Genomic DNA, 14979 nt, shown 5'->3' with positions numbered 1-14979 from the left:
GCCAGTGAACTTCATAACTCGGCCATATATGTTAATGACAAGTGTACATACTTGTTCCTTATAAAAGTTAGTAAATAGTTAGGATTTGTCACGTGACACGCAGAAGCGTCCAATCATAGAGCTGAATAATAACTCTAGAACCACGTGTCTTGTCTAATGACAACCCGTCACGTCCAGGAGTGATTGACCAGGAAAACTGCGGTGTGTGTGTGTGTGTGTGTGCGTGTGTGTGTGTGTGTGTGTGTGTGTGTGTTTTCTTTTTTTCTCCAGCTCATGCACACTTTGTCCTCATGATATTTTAGTGTGATCGCCGGCCTGGATCTGGATCTGGATCTGGAGGTGGAGTTTAAAGTATCTGTGTCACACACACACACACACACACACACACACACACACACACACACACACACACACACACACACACACACACACACACTGACAACTGGCGAGCCTTCACAACAAACTAACAGGTGTCCTCCTCCTCCTCCTCCTCCTCCAGGCTCAGTCACTCCAGCAGGGTCGCTGCACACCGTCCGACTCAGAAACGCTCTATTTATTTTATTATCTTCGCCTTCAAACTCCACGGAGGCAAAAAACAACAACAAATAAATAAAGAAAAGGCACTTGGAGCACTTTTCCTTCCCAATGATGCACTCGTCACAGAAAGACACCACCTTCACCAAGATCTTCGTGGGGGGTCTCCCCTACCACACCACGGACTCCAGCCTGAGGAAGTACTTCGAGGTGTTCGGAGACATCGAGGAGGCTGTGGTGATCACTGACCGGCAGACCGGGAAGTCCAGGGGCTATGGATTTGTAAGTTGAATCACTCGAGTATTGGGCCGACAGCACACGTGGATGGACTGTTTTATATAAGCTGTAAAAAAAAAAAGGGGGGGGGGGTATTTTTCTTGTTCTAGGTTACAAATATAAACAAGAACATTTCCCAGAGACTGTTAGATTAACTTACTAAGAAGTTTTATATGTATTTATAGAGCGCCATTCAAACACAGGAAACAAGAACCTTCATCTCAAAGACTGACTAATTAAATCCACTGGAATAGGATCCGACTCGGGTTTTGCATCAACGTGAACGCGTTTGCCAGACATCCGATAGGTTCATTAAAGTGAGATGAAGATGGGTTTGCCCCCTCCAGGTCACCATGGCCGACCGGGCCTCGGCCGACCGGGCCTGCAAGGACCCCAACCCCATAATAGATGGCAGGAAGGCCAACGTGAACCTGGCCTATCTGGGTGCAAAGCCAAGGGTCATCCAGCCAGGTGAGAGGGCAGATCATCAGCTGAGGAGAGAGTGGAGGAAACCAGCCAACCTAACTGTACCTTCTCAATTCTGGTCTCTTCTTCTTTTCTTTTTTTAATTCCAGGGTTTGCGTTTGGCGTCCCTCAGATCCACCCGGCGTTCATCCAAAGACCTTACGGGTATGTGACGCGGCACAATTCCCTCCACGCACAACTTTCAATATCTGTCTGCATTAATTGGAAAAAAAGGAAACTGCCCATGTCTTTTTGATAACTGTATGTAAATGTTGTTGCAATTGTTTTTTCAACATGTATGTATCATTGCCTCCTCCTATTTCATTCCTGAATGAGGACATGTGAGTGTTTTTCATGTGTGCTCCTCTGCTCTGGGTTGAGCGCTTCTTTTTTGTTTTTGTTTTTTTGTTTTTTTGTTCCAGGATTTGAATTGATGATGTTGTCTATCTCTCTTCTGATCTGACAGGGTCGGTTACGGTTAAAATAGCTGATGAAGGGACATGATGATTTGAGGAATAGCTGAGTCTGCATTGGGCAGAGCGCTAAAGTTACCTGTATACTCTGACATACACAAACGAGCTGAAATGGTGACTAGATGCATGGAAGTCTTCTGTCTTTTTTTTTCCAGTTTTTCATAGTACATAGATTGGTGTGTGTGCCTTGTTTTCAGTATGATGTGGTGTTCAGCTTAACTTGTGTGCTTATTTCTACTTGCAGTGGGGTCGGGCCGTTCAGGAGTGTCTTTCTTTTTTAATGCAGAGTTCTATGGGTTTTGATAGGGAGATATAACTCTGCAATGGGGTGTTGATTTCTTTTCCTTTTTTTTAATGATTGTGCTTTAGCCTGTGGTTCCATTTTTATCCCCCCCCCTAGTTTCAAGTTAACATTGAGTTGATTGCGTTTTGTTGTCAAAGGGGGGCTGATGAGCACTCACAGTGTGTTCATCTCAAAATCCATCCCCTACAACAAAACAAAACAAAACACTGGCTTGCATGTGGGAATTGTTTTTTTTCTTTTTTTCCCCTGATATTACCCCCCCCCCCCCTTACCCATGATGCTGTGTTTTCATTAACCTATTGCTTTCACTTGAAGCTTACATCCACAGGTACACGATATTGAGCTAATTAAGAATTCATGGGTTTGTGCAGTGAAGACGCAGTGTGAAAATACCAAAAAAAAAAATGCTGAAAAACCAAGAAAAAGCCCACGTCGGTGTGGTTTAAATGTCTAATATAGTGTTAAATCAATAGAAATAGATTTTTTTTAGACAACTGTATGGTTTATGAATTGGCTTTGGAGTCATTCAAATGAAGAAAAAAAAGGGTGACGCAGCCTCTGTGTTAACTGGTTTGGAAACGGGAGATGTTCTGGTGTGTCGGGCAGCAGCTGTTGGCCACACTGATCCGCACGGCCTCTCAAATTCAGACGGAAAACGGCAGCGCCGTTAATAATGAATGGCGCAGGCTGTGGACGACAGGTGGGCAGAGCCACGCGGCCACGCAGCCTCTGGGTTATGCGCCGGGGATTACCCATGTGTCCTGGTGGTTCACAAAGTACCTTTATTTAGCTCTCGGCAAAAAAAAAAAAAAAAAAAACGTTCATCCCGTCTCCTTCAACAAAGTCAACTGTGCACTTTATGTCATTTGAAGGTTTTTTTGACAGCAAAGTATAGTTCCCGTGATCATGTTGATCGTGCGTGTTTGTAGATTGTCGTCATAAAGAAATCTAGTCGATTGGTTGTATTAAAACCAACATACAAAAAAAGTTTTGCAACTTGTTGCACATTTAGACGCTCGTCCCTTTTTTGAGTTCTCTTTGCGTCAAAACGAAAAACCGGCGGTTCAGCCCGTTAACAGCTCTGCCATGTGTTCCTGAAGGAGACAAATCAGCTCGTCCTTTGGAGACAAGGGGAGCAAAAAATAGCTCCCAGCCTCCCTTGTCAGTCAAGTTGGCGTGTGGATGTCTGTGTGCCTGGAAGAGGGGGAAGGAGGACGGATACATGTCACACCTGCTCCCCCCGTATATATATATATATATATATATTTACTGCCAGGGATTTCAACACCAAGTTTAAATCGGGATCGAATTTTTTTTTTTTTTTTACCCAGATACAAAAGCTCGTATAAATGCATTTAGATCCCAATGGCTGCTCTTATCTCCTGCGCATTCTTTCCATTCATATAACGACACACACCGGGGCTTCATAGGGCCCAATACGACTGGTTAAATCCACAGCGTTGGGATTTATTGCACTATTTGCAGCTCTTTAAAAGACACGGCCTTCTTCTTCTTGCCACATTTTGTTTGTGTTTACAAACCTGCTAACATGCGTGGGCATGCCCGTATGTGTGGTGTTGGAGTGGCAGTATGTGGACACAATGATGTCTTTCTCTTGTATTGAGAAGTTGCGGTGGGTTGTTGTTGTTGTTGTTGTTTTCTTTTCTTTTTTTTGCGATAAAGCTCGCATTTTGTCAAATATGGTTTTCCGTGAAACACTGGGTGCCGAGCTTGGCTGTGTCTCCTTTTTTTTTTAATGCCTCAGTGTGTTTCAGATCCTGGTGCTGTTATTTTGTTTTTTTATGTTTCTTATATATTAAAAGCTGCGCTTGTGTTTCTTTGTGGTTTTGCTGCTTTTTAACTTTTCATTTCTAGGTAGGGTTTTGGTTTTTTTTGTTGTTTTTCAGTTCTTAATGAATGGATTTGCTGTGTTCTGAGGACTGGATTGACATATTTGGCACCTGTTGGTTTTTCTTGTTTTCCAGACTGTTAGTTTCAGCCCTGATGGGATCACCAGCCGCGGCTTTGCTCTGAATACGTATGATTTTTTTACATTTCCCGCAGGATCCCTGCTCACTACGTCTACCCTCAAGCCTTTGTCCAGCCCAGTGTGATGATCCCTCACGTCCAATCTTCCGCCGCCACGGCGACGGCCGCGGCCGCCGCCACGTCCCCGTACCTTGACTATACCGGTGCCGCGTACGCCCAGTACTCCGCGGCGGCCGCCACCGCCGCCGCCGCCGCGGCTGCTTACGAGCAGTATCCGTACGCGGCCTCGCCGGCGCCCACCAGCTACATGACCGCGGCCGGGTACGGGTACGCGATGCAGCAGCCGCTGGCCGCCGCCGCCACCCCGGGGGCGGCGGCGGCTGCCGCGGCTTACAGCCAGTACCAGCCTCAGCAGCTGCAGACAGATCGCATGCAGTAGAGCAGAAACAAAAACCAAAACAAACTATGAAGGTTACCGTGGAGAAGAAAGAAGGGGAGGTGACCTCCTTCCATGGAGAAGTGACGTCACGAGGAGTAGACAGCGGTGGGTGAAACGAGGATTGCCTCTCTCATGTTTTAACTTAGACCTTCTACCAGAGAGCCTGAATAAAATGTAGAGACAAATGGGGAATTATTCTATATTTATGTGAGATCAGTATTTTGTCACTATTGGGGATATATATATATAATATATAATATTTATTCAGCAGTATAATATTTAATGTTAACCGAAGTTGACCCACTGGACCTCATGTCAACTGTTGCTGAAGTTTATATTTATACTGACGTCAAATTGTATACAAAAAAAAAATCCCACGTGCGTTCATGTCTTATAATCAGGTTTCTTCCACCCTGCTTTGAAAACTAACCCAAACACTTCCATGTATGAGGACGGCATGCTCCATCATGCAGTTTTCAGCATATTCTATCATTTCGGACCACTATATTGTTAGATAAAGCTATGCAGTCGTCCTTAGAGAAGTTTTATTAAAAACATTTATCGTTTCTTTTTCTTTTTTTTTTAAATAACAGTTTGGAGTGAGATAGAATCTAAACCTTTTAAGTAGTTTCTTTTTCAAATTTTATTTTTGGATAGTATGTAACAAAATGCTAAAGTTGGTTAAAAGCACTCGTGTTTCTTCCCTTAAAATTACACCTCAAGCAAAAGGGAGGTGACGCCGTTGAATGTGAATCTTTCATTTTGATAAAATGTCTAGTAATGTGCCTTTTAAATTATGCTATTTATGTATTTATTAAGCCTTACAGCAATAAACCCTTTATTTGTTTTCTTGTGTTTGTAAAGAGAAAAAAAGAAATCTTACAATTGAACGTGCCCTCATGTGCTGCTGCATTTCCTCTCAATCAAAAACAGATGATGGGGATCCAATGTGGCTGAACAAAACACTGCAACTCCATAGAAAGAACAAACAATGAGTGGAAAGTAGCATCAAGTCCAAATCCCTTTATGTTTCCTGTGCCTTTCTTCTTCTTGTCTCTATTAGATTTGTAACTCTATGATGTCACTTTTTATACTTGACCAGTTTGATGAGTACAGTGATGACTGTTAACTATTTAAATTGATCACATTTTATGTCTTTAGACATAAAAATGTTTTCTAATGCAAGAGCAGCACCTATTTTATCTTGTCATGCATGATGCAAAAAAAAGAATGCATATCTTTTATTTAGGAAATAAATGAAAATTTACCTTCAGCTTTTGTATTTTTATTTGTCTGTGTCCTCTGTAATATCTACGTTTCTCACACCCTTTAAAGTTGATGGACACTTGTCACAAGAAGGGTGTATTAGTATTTATGTGGACTATTATTCTTTAAAACACGCTGCTTTCATTACATTTCTTTTATCCACAATTCATTTGCTTTAGAGGGCTATGTTTTTCCTTGAAAGCTCCTATGCTTCATAAAGCTATTTGACTATAATAAAGTTTGAAATTAAAGTTCTGTAAGAACATTCTTTTGATTCTGCTGGTTTACAGTATCTGAATATACAGATACAATTGAGTTTATGATTAGATTATGCTTACATGATTTAAAGCTTCTTTGGCATGCATATTTATAATAATGGTAGGCTATAAAGGATTTGATAGGATTACATTTCCCATTGTTAGTCTCACAGCAAGGAGATTCCAGATGTTTCTGGGGCTTTTTACATGTTTTCATTCATTTTAATTTTATTTTAGAGGGTAGCAGGTACAGAGAAGGGAACTACATTTAAATAAAAACGCTATGTGCAAAATATGAAAGTGTAAGGTATGCAGAAGAAGCTGGATGAATACTAAAAAAACCTGTTGTAGATAACAGCAATATATATGATAAAAAAGTTGTTAAACCAAATGTGCTATTACTACGGTTGGCTGGAAGTGCAAAACACTACAAACGTCAGAAAACACCGATCAAAAAAAATAAGTGGTTTTTTTGGATTGGGAAGTGTTTTCAGATCTGTGTAGTGTTTTGCACTTTCAACTCACTGTATATAACAGCTTGAAACAGTATTGTATAAAAATTATGCAGATTTCCTTCCCAAGAAATTCAATCTGATAACAAATCCAAAGAGAAAGAGGAACCCAAGCAGCAACAGGAGAATTCATTATGTCAGTAGCAGTAAGTCACTGTAAAATGCTTGATTATATACATTCCTAAACTGTTCTGCATGTCCATATTTGGAGGTTCATGGGGAATAAAATCGTTTTGACTGTTTAGGTTCAATATATAGGTGTTTGTGAAATCTCTCTCTTCACCTCTTCATCACGAACCTCTATGTCTCCTAAATTATAATTGTTCACACCCAAAAGGAAAGCTTACGTGTCATAATAAATATACATCTTACTGTGTCAAAGTACATTGATTTGTAACTGAGGAGCAAATGCATTTTTTTCATCCCAGCCTCAATGCAAACCTTTGCAAGTCAAGGCTGAAAAAGATCACAAATAAAATCAATGAAATTGCATTTTGCAGATAATCATTAAAATATGTTTGAAAAGGCTTCTTTTATGAGATGCTTTGTAACGTGATATACACCTCATAAAAAGCCCTATGCCTGGTAAATCTGCATTTTAGAGGAATATACTTATCTTGTGAAAAGGACATCTACCTGAACAGTTTTTGCGCTGATTTAAGGTCAAGTCCCTGTTTTATTAAATCCACGACATCCCACTTTCATATCTGTGTGAAAAACTGATAAGACACTCGAGATTTGGATTATAATGCAGATATTTGACATTCATATGACTTTTGAAGACCCCCCCAGGGTCGAGGTGTTTTACTTTATTTATTCTCACAGAAAGTGTACTCTGCTGCCCCCTGCAGGTCAATGTGGGTCCTTCCTCCTTACGTGACAATGTGGGATGAGCAAGAACCCCCGGATCTGTCGTAATATTTTACAGGAACCTTGGTGCCATTCACTTTAGGTTTTACTGAAGTTCACCGCATTGAAGTGACACAATGAAGAAAGAGACGGTGCATTCCGCTATTACCAAAAGTATCGTAATCACGTGTTTTATTATCAATATAAGCGGGCCAATGTTTAACATATGAAGTTGACATGCTTGTGCTAAACTGGTATTAAATACATAATAAACTCACTCACTCGCGCACTCTACATGATAATATTTATAAGCCAAATAAGTGAACGCGTCCAAGTGGGAGGTAAATGGTTAATGTTCCCATCTTTCCCACCGTCGTGTGAGGTCCGTGAACGCAGCACGTTCTGCAGCTCAAGCTAGTAGTTTTCTTCTTTCTTTACCGTCCAAAGCCCCAAAACCTGTGAAATTACTGCCAACAGACACGCCGGGACCAGCGGGAGGTTCTGACTCCGAGTAGAGACCGTGTAAGTAGTACCTGACGACCCGCTGGTGTCCAAACTTTACACGTTTTTTTTTTTTGCTTGCTTCTGTTTTTTGTTTTTTTTTCTTCGTGTGAAAGAAAAAATGGCTATTATCGATTTGGTCGTTGTCCATACTGATTAAACACCCCACGCATTTGTTTGAATGTTGTATGACGTTATCCACGGTGATTATAACTATTTACCGTGTGGTAAATCCCTCTTGAGAGGCTTATCGGTCTTCAATATAGTGAAAGTGACATTTTATGGCCTAAATCTCCCGACATTCACCGGAAACTCTGCGAAGGTGAGACGCGGCCGATTCGTGTCAAACAGGGAACGTAAAATCGACGTTTAACCGCATATTGTGGGTCAATCAAGTCGAGTGAGCCTCGGATGCAGACAGAAGTGAACACATATTTGCTATTGATTCCATTTAACCTGTCGATGCGCATCGATTACGACATTTTAGCGGAAGACTTGTGGCACCGAGTGACGTCTCTTGACGTTACGTACGTCGCGTCAGTTCGGCTCGAGCGTTGTGCGTTTTTTTTTGTTTTTTTTTGCAGCCTGTGACATTTCTCGCTCTCTTCACAGACTCATTCCAGTATTCAGGTGCTCCTATCAGTCTCTGCTTCCGGTCTAAGGCAGAGATGACCACCGAGAAGACTGACTACTCCCTCCTGGAAGCGGGACCCGCTCAGCCTCCGCTCCCCGGGCATCAACCCTTCCCGGGGGCTTTTGACATGAGCTCCCCGGGTACCAACATGCCCGGGATGATGCCCGGGGCAGGAGGTCTGCCTTTCCCGCCGCCGACTGCCTTCGCCCCCGGTGTCCCCGGAGCGTTCGGGATGGGCCCGAACCCCCAGGGAGGATACGTGAACCCCGCCGCCTTCCCCTACTCCGCACCGGCCCACAGCTTCAGTGGTTAGTATCTCCAATCGGGGTGACATGTTGTTGTGTTTACGCTTTTTTGAATGTGCCAACGTAACCGTTCTGATTTGGGGGGGGCCCACTGTAGACGACGTGTACCACAGCGAGGAAGATCCACCTCCCTTCCATGAGAATCAAGACTTTGACTTTGGGTTGGACAACAAGAGCATCAGGAGAGCCTTCATCCGAAAGGTAAGGAGAGACCGGGAGCTGAAACACACACCGATGGGGGGGCGTGTGTGTGTGTGTGTGTGTGTGTGTGTGTGTGTGTGTGTGTGTGTGTGTGTGTGTGTGTGTGTGTGTGTGTGTGTGTGTGTGTGTGTGTGTGTGTGTGTGTGTGTGTGTGTGTGTGTGTGTGTGTGTGTGTGTGTGTGTGTGTGTGTGTGTGTGTGTGTGTGTGTGTGTGTAAATTACATGTTGTGTTGTGAGTCACCAACTGGATTTCAAGCATGTTTCAACGCTACACAAATTCCAAGACTCTGCTTTTAAAAAGGAGAACCACTTGTTTTTTTTTCATTCGCACAATATAACAAAATGAGACTTGCACAAGTAAATACACATTTACGGTTTAAGGTTTAAGGGTTGCGTTCGTCACAATGAGAATGTTCAGGATTGGGACATTTTGCTTTTGCTGTGACGAAAGACAGAAGCAGCTGAAGTAACTTGCTGGGTTTGTTCTGTATTTCAGCACGTCGGCGTTTCACCTGTTACTTATTTCTCTCCCTGTTGGGGCCGGGGAGATGTTTCACCCTTGTCAGACATGCATTTCTGTACATCATAGTGCTGCTCATGGGTCTTTCTAAACCATGGAATTGTGTGTTCATGCCATGTTTAGATCCCAAGACAGAGAAGTGTGCGAGTGTCTCCTGGGCCAAATGATTGAGAGCAGAAATCCAATGAAAATAAGACAAACAGGCTGAACTTCCACGCAGCAAACATTCTGTAGTTCACCCTGTGAGGTTTAGTTGCTCAACTTTCTGCTGTGAAATTGCGATTTTTCCAAATGAAACGTGTCTGACGGCGTCTAATAATCCACTTTCCTCTCCAGGTGTTCTTGGTGTTGTCCGCTCAGCTGACCGTCACCTTCGCCTTCGTGGCCGTCTTCACCTTTGTGGATGCGGTCAAGCGGTTCGTAATGGTGAACATGTGGACGTACCTGGTGTCCTACGCCGTCTTCTTCGTTTCTGTGTGCGTCATCAGCTGCTGTGGAAACGTTCGCCGACAACACCCCTGGAACCTGATTGCGTTGGTGAGGCTGCACAGACTTTTTTTTTTTTTTTTTTACTTTCACAAAAAGGAAATTGAAACATAAACCGAGAGTTGAGCTCCGGAAGTTCACTGAAGTTCATTTTACCTTTTGGTTTGTGCAACACTACTCCGTATTATGCATCAATATTGTGTTGGAAAGCGTGAAGTTGGTATTTTGTTTTTCCTGTTTCGGATGAGCGTTCTGTATTCTGCCGGGATAAAATATGAAATGAGGTCCTGCTCGAGAGACGACAGGTTGTGTTGACGCTGTCTTTGTAATGTTTGTGTGTAAAACCTGAAAGGAGGGGTGGCTCTTCCTATTGTGGCTTTTTTTTTTTTTTTTTTGTGAATGCTTTTGAAAAGAAAAGATAAAACGGAATAAGCAGAGGCTAAATCAAATCATTAAATAAACACATTTTAAAACCAAAAGCAATGTAAACATAGTGGAGGCTTGTAGAATACTTTTGTTGTCATGAAAGGCTTCAGTCACTGCATCTCTGATTCGTCCTGCCTGTTTGCAGTCCGTCCTGACCCTCAGCATGTCCTACATGGTGGGGATGATCGCCAGCTTCCACGACACCGACTCGGTGGTCATGGCCGTGGGCATCACGGCCTTCGTGTGCTTCACGGTGGTCATCTTCTCCCTTCAGGTGGGTCTCCGCCTCTTGTCCCCCCTCCCCCGAACAGTGACTTACACAAATACCACCCTTGATTAAAAGAAGTTGTGTCCCTGCCGCTCTCCCGCAGACCAAATGCGACTTCACCTCCTGCCACGGCGTGCTCTTCGTCTGCCTCATGGTCCTGCTGGTCTTCAGCATCCTCTGCATCATCATCCGGAACCAAATCCTTCACATCGTCTACGCTGGCCTGGGAGCGTTACTCTTCACCTGCGTGAGTTCTTTTACCTACACTTTGCTTCTTTTTTTTTTTTTGTCAGATCAATGGGCCAAATCTCTCACAGGACACAGACTCAGGGGTCAATTTAGCATTACCAGTTACAATAACATGCATGTTTTTTGCAATGTGGGAGGAAAAGCCACACACACAAACCACAGACGGCTTGTGACCGGCGGAATTAAAATGGCCACCTTCAAACACATCCACACCCATTGAAAGTGTTCTGATTTAGGTGGTTCACGTCTGTTTTCACACTTCCTGTAGACTTTGACTCCACAATACTTCCTTTACGCACTGAGAACAAATCTTTGAAAGTCTTTTCTTCTGGTAGTTTCATAGTTACACAAATATTTCTGGGCTTTGTGTTTTGAGCCAACGTCATTAGACTGCTCATAAAAGTTACATCCTTTTTTCATTTATTTTGCGGCTTTTCATTTATAAACATACGACTTATAGACATAAACATGAACAATAACGACGTATTGTTCCTGGCATGCTGAGGTCACGGACCCGGAGGGCAGCCTGCGATGTGATAAAAGAAAAATGGAGGAACCCGTCAGGGCTTTTGTGGAAGACCTGATTTACAGGCTTGGAGCCTCTCCCGTCTAAAACGGGACATGGAGAGACACACCAGGTCCCGAAATCCCAGAACGGAGCCGCCTGCATGGCAGGAAAGGAGGATTTCATCCTGATGGACAAAGGCTACATTTGGAGGTTTTCCTGAAACGGAGGGAAGTTGAAGCCAAAACTGCTTTGAAGGAAGGAAATGTACGGTTTCAGACTCCGTTCCCCGCCATGACAGAGTTTTCTAAAAGGACTGCGTCACGATCTACAACCCTGCATCGGAGCCGGCGGCGGCGAGGGAGATCCTGGTGACGGAGTGAAGACGTCCACTGCATCAGACTCGCCCAACGATTCAGTGGGAAAACCAGGAGAAGACGAGCTCTGAGCAAAGTTCTGAAAAGCTCCAGGCTTTCTCATGACATTCTCCCAAAACGACCACCTTTCATCTAGATTTGTCGTTTTTTTGTAATAGTTCCTACTTTGATTGCCTTTTTTTTTTTTTTTAATTGCTTAATTTGTGGAGTATGTATTGTACAACTATCATTTTCTTTTTCATGTGGTGTAAAACACTCCTTTCTCCACAGTTCCTGGCTGTGGACACGCAGCTGCTGCTGGGAAACAAGGAGCTGGCCCTGAGCCCCGAGGAGTACGTCTTCGCCGCTCTCAACCTGTACACGGACATCATCAACATCTTCATCTACATCCTCGCCATCATCGGTAGAGCGAGGGGAGGCTGAGCCGAGAGGAGCGGCCAGTTTAGAAGATTGAAATGCTGAAAGGTTTTAATTTCTCGTGTCGAAGTGGGTTCCCATAATCACTATTAATTGATTTGCTTAGTAGTGCGTTCATTGAGGTTGCTTTCGCTTGGAGTGTAAATGTCGATTTATTATACTATAAGTAGATGGTCTAAGTTAGTGTTTTGTTTTGGGGTTTTTTATTTGTTTTGGGTTTTTTTTCCATCCTGGTCACGGAGGACCTGCTGCCCCATGTCTTCTAGATGTCTCCCACCGTTCCGACACACCTGATTCAAATTAATGGGTCTGCGTTGGTCAGATAATCACACGTTTACTGTAATACTGGAGCTGATCTAACACATACGGGGTAGCGATTTGCCAAGACCAGGGTGGAGTAACACAGCTCTGAGTTGCACTTTTGAAGTTTATTAAGAGTTTTATGTGTATAAAAAAAAACAAATATTGTTTAAAATCTGTATCATATGTCATGCAAAAGAGCTTAAATTGCTGTACAAGTTTGACGAGGCAATCCCAGCTGGAAGTTCTCAAGGGCTTTCAAATACACAATTTAGTTTCCATATCCGCTTGATAGTCCTGGGAATAGATTCAGCATGGGTTTATTGGACGTTGTGCTTTTTAATGCGTCTCTTGTGAGACTTGTCGTCCGCCTGGACGTCTCCGTCAAGTAGTTAAAGCCAGTAGGTGAACGTTGGGATTGTTTAGTCAAACTCTTCCGAGGTCAAAAGTGAAACATGGTGAACCAAGCCGGGATGAAAAGGGCTATAGAGTCAGTGGATGAATTCCTAACAGCCGATAAGCTTCTACTGCTGTGTCTCCATGACAACCAAGCCACCATCATCCACTGATAACACTTTAATCTCAGTACTAAGTTAAACTATTTTGGTGTTTCCGTTGCATTAATTTCCACAATGATTAACTGTCATGCTTTGAAGTATTGAACTTTTATAAATCTGATGTCTCTTCTTTGTATGGAGTAAAAGTTTCCTGGTAAAAGGAAAAGAAAACCACACGTCTGCGTCCTTGTGATTTTGGGAAACGTTTCTCATATTTCTGTGGCTGAAAGAGAGATTATTACTTAACTTTCTTCTTCTACTGCTGAAGCTTCTGTGTTTTTTGACAGCTTAAACATGCTCAAACCTTTGTGGAAATTTGCATATAGGTCGGATTTGAATTTAGATTTGATGGTCATTGTCTGGCAAAATGGCTCCAGACCACCTCCTACATTTTTCTCTCGTTTGGAGTATATACTACGAGCAACACGTTTAACACATGCAGCAAGTTAAGCCAGGTAAGAATAATCACCGACACCCATAATTGGCTAACCCAGACACGTTGCAAAGAATCCAGCAGGTGAGTTCATGCAAAACATCCGTGTGGAAACTTTTAACCACACAGCAAAATTCAATAATCCTTTTTTTTTTTCATAGCTTTGGATTATGCAGAAATGCACCCTGTTGCATGTCTTGATGTTAAAATGGTCAAAATCGGATAAAAAAATGTAGAAGTGAAGCCAAAAACATACAGAACACTGGAAAGTAACTGTGAAATATCTTCCAGCGTTCACACGATTCTATGAGAATGTAAAGGGAACTGAAAAGGAGGTGAGCAGTTTCTTATTTCCATCCTGGCTGAGTGCCTAATTTGCATATGACGTCACAACGCTAGTGTTTTTATTTTGCGACACATGGCCAAGATCCCGTTAATGATGACAAACGAGACGCTGGAAGCGGAGCGGAGACCTTGGAGAACACTTGATGACCGGCAGAGCAGCAGTCTCTCCATGGACGACTTCAGTATGATTCTTTTCTGTTTTCTTTTCTTTTTTTGTTCCACTAGATGGCAGCAACGGTTTTCTGTCTTGGAAAAGCTGTGGCCTCCAAATACTCAAAGAAAAGTAGTTCAAATGTGTCTGGATGATAACAGTCCACTCGCCCCCAGTCAGGCCAGGTCAATACATTAAACGTGAAAATATCAAGTAAGATCAATTTGTAGTATTAAACATACAGCAAACAAATGTGTGATTGTAATCCGGTGGGGGGGGTCAAACTTTATGATTATATTTTCTCCATCCGTTGCCTTTGTGTTTTTCCTGCAGCTATTGGTGTGTGAATATGTGTTTCTAATAGAAATAGTAATAATTCGGTCAATTTGTGAGCCTCCATATCCACCATGTCTGTTAAGGGCAGACTTGAAGCTTCCCGCCAGCCCCTGAATCGTGTCGATAGACCAAGTAAAACCAGATTTATGGTGAAAACAAAACGTGATGATGTCGGCCGCGCTCGGTGGGCGGTTGGAGCCGTTAATAACCAATTGTATTAGTTAGTTTGTGCAGGTCTATGATCAGTCACAGTTTCAATCCATTCCACCAACATGCCTGTCTCTCACCTCTCGCTCTGAGCGCCGCCTGTTCCCCCGCGACTCATTAGAACATGCGCCTGTCGCGTGAAAACCCATTTACACACGTAACTTGTAACTTTTTTTGAAAGAATTCGATTAGATATGCCTTAATTTATCTTTTATTTCATGTTTATGCGTGTCTATATCAAAATCTATCTTTTTCTTGCTCATATTTTGTAATTTTTGTTGCATATTTTGTATTTTTCTACATCTAGTATGTTCATTCAGTATTTCCAAACGAATAAATAATTGAAGAATCAAATAGGTCAGGTTGTCCTGAAAAAAATGATACCAAACATTCCAGT

At 42.7% G+C, this 14979-nt stretch overlaps 2 protein-coding genes across 2 annotated transcripts; both read left to right on the top strand.

The window, feature by feature from the left end:
* Positions 1-478: 478 nt before the first annotated feature.
* Positions 479-5753, top strand: rbm24b (RNA binding motif protein 24b). Its single transcript, XM_080500659.1, has 4 exons — positions 479-816; positions 1158-1281; positions 1386-1440; positions 4117-5753. The coding sequence occupies exons 1-4, from the start codon at positions 646-648 to the stop codon at positions 4478-4480; spliced, it is 714 nt and encodes a 237-aa protein (XP_080356785.1). The 5' UTR covers positions 479-645; the 3' UTR covers positions 4481-5753.
* Positions 5754-7547: 1794 nt separating this feature from the next.
* Positions 7548-13278, top strand: grinab (glutamate receptor, ionotropic, N-methyl D-aspartate-associated protein 1b (glutamate binding)). The gene is made up of 7 exons (XM_080500658.1): positions 7548-7886; positions 8478-8807; positions 8902-9005; positions 9862-10062; positions 10583-10711; positions 10809-10952; positions 12107-13278. Exons 2-7 carry the CDS (start codon positions 8534-8536, stop codon positions 12257-12259), a joined length of 1005 nt encoding a protein of 334 aa, XP_080356784.1. The 5' UTR covers positions 7548-7886; positions 8478-8533; the 3' UTR covers positions 12260-13278.
* Positions 13279-14979: the final 1701 nt, after the last annotated feature.

The sequence above is a fragment of the Blennius ocellaris genome (assembly GCF_963422515.1).
Source record: "Blennius ocellaris genome assembly, chromosome: 8".
NCBI classification, from domain to species: Eukaryota; Metazoa; Chordata; class Actinopteri; order Blenniiformes; family Blenniidae; genus Blennius; species Blennius ocellaris.
Note: the sequence above shows the minus strand (reverse complement) of the source record. Positions and strands in the feature narration are given on the sequence as shown.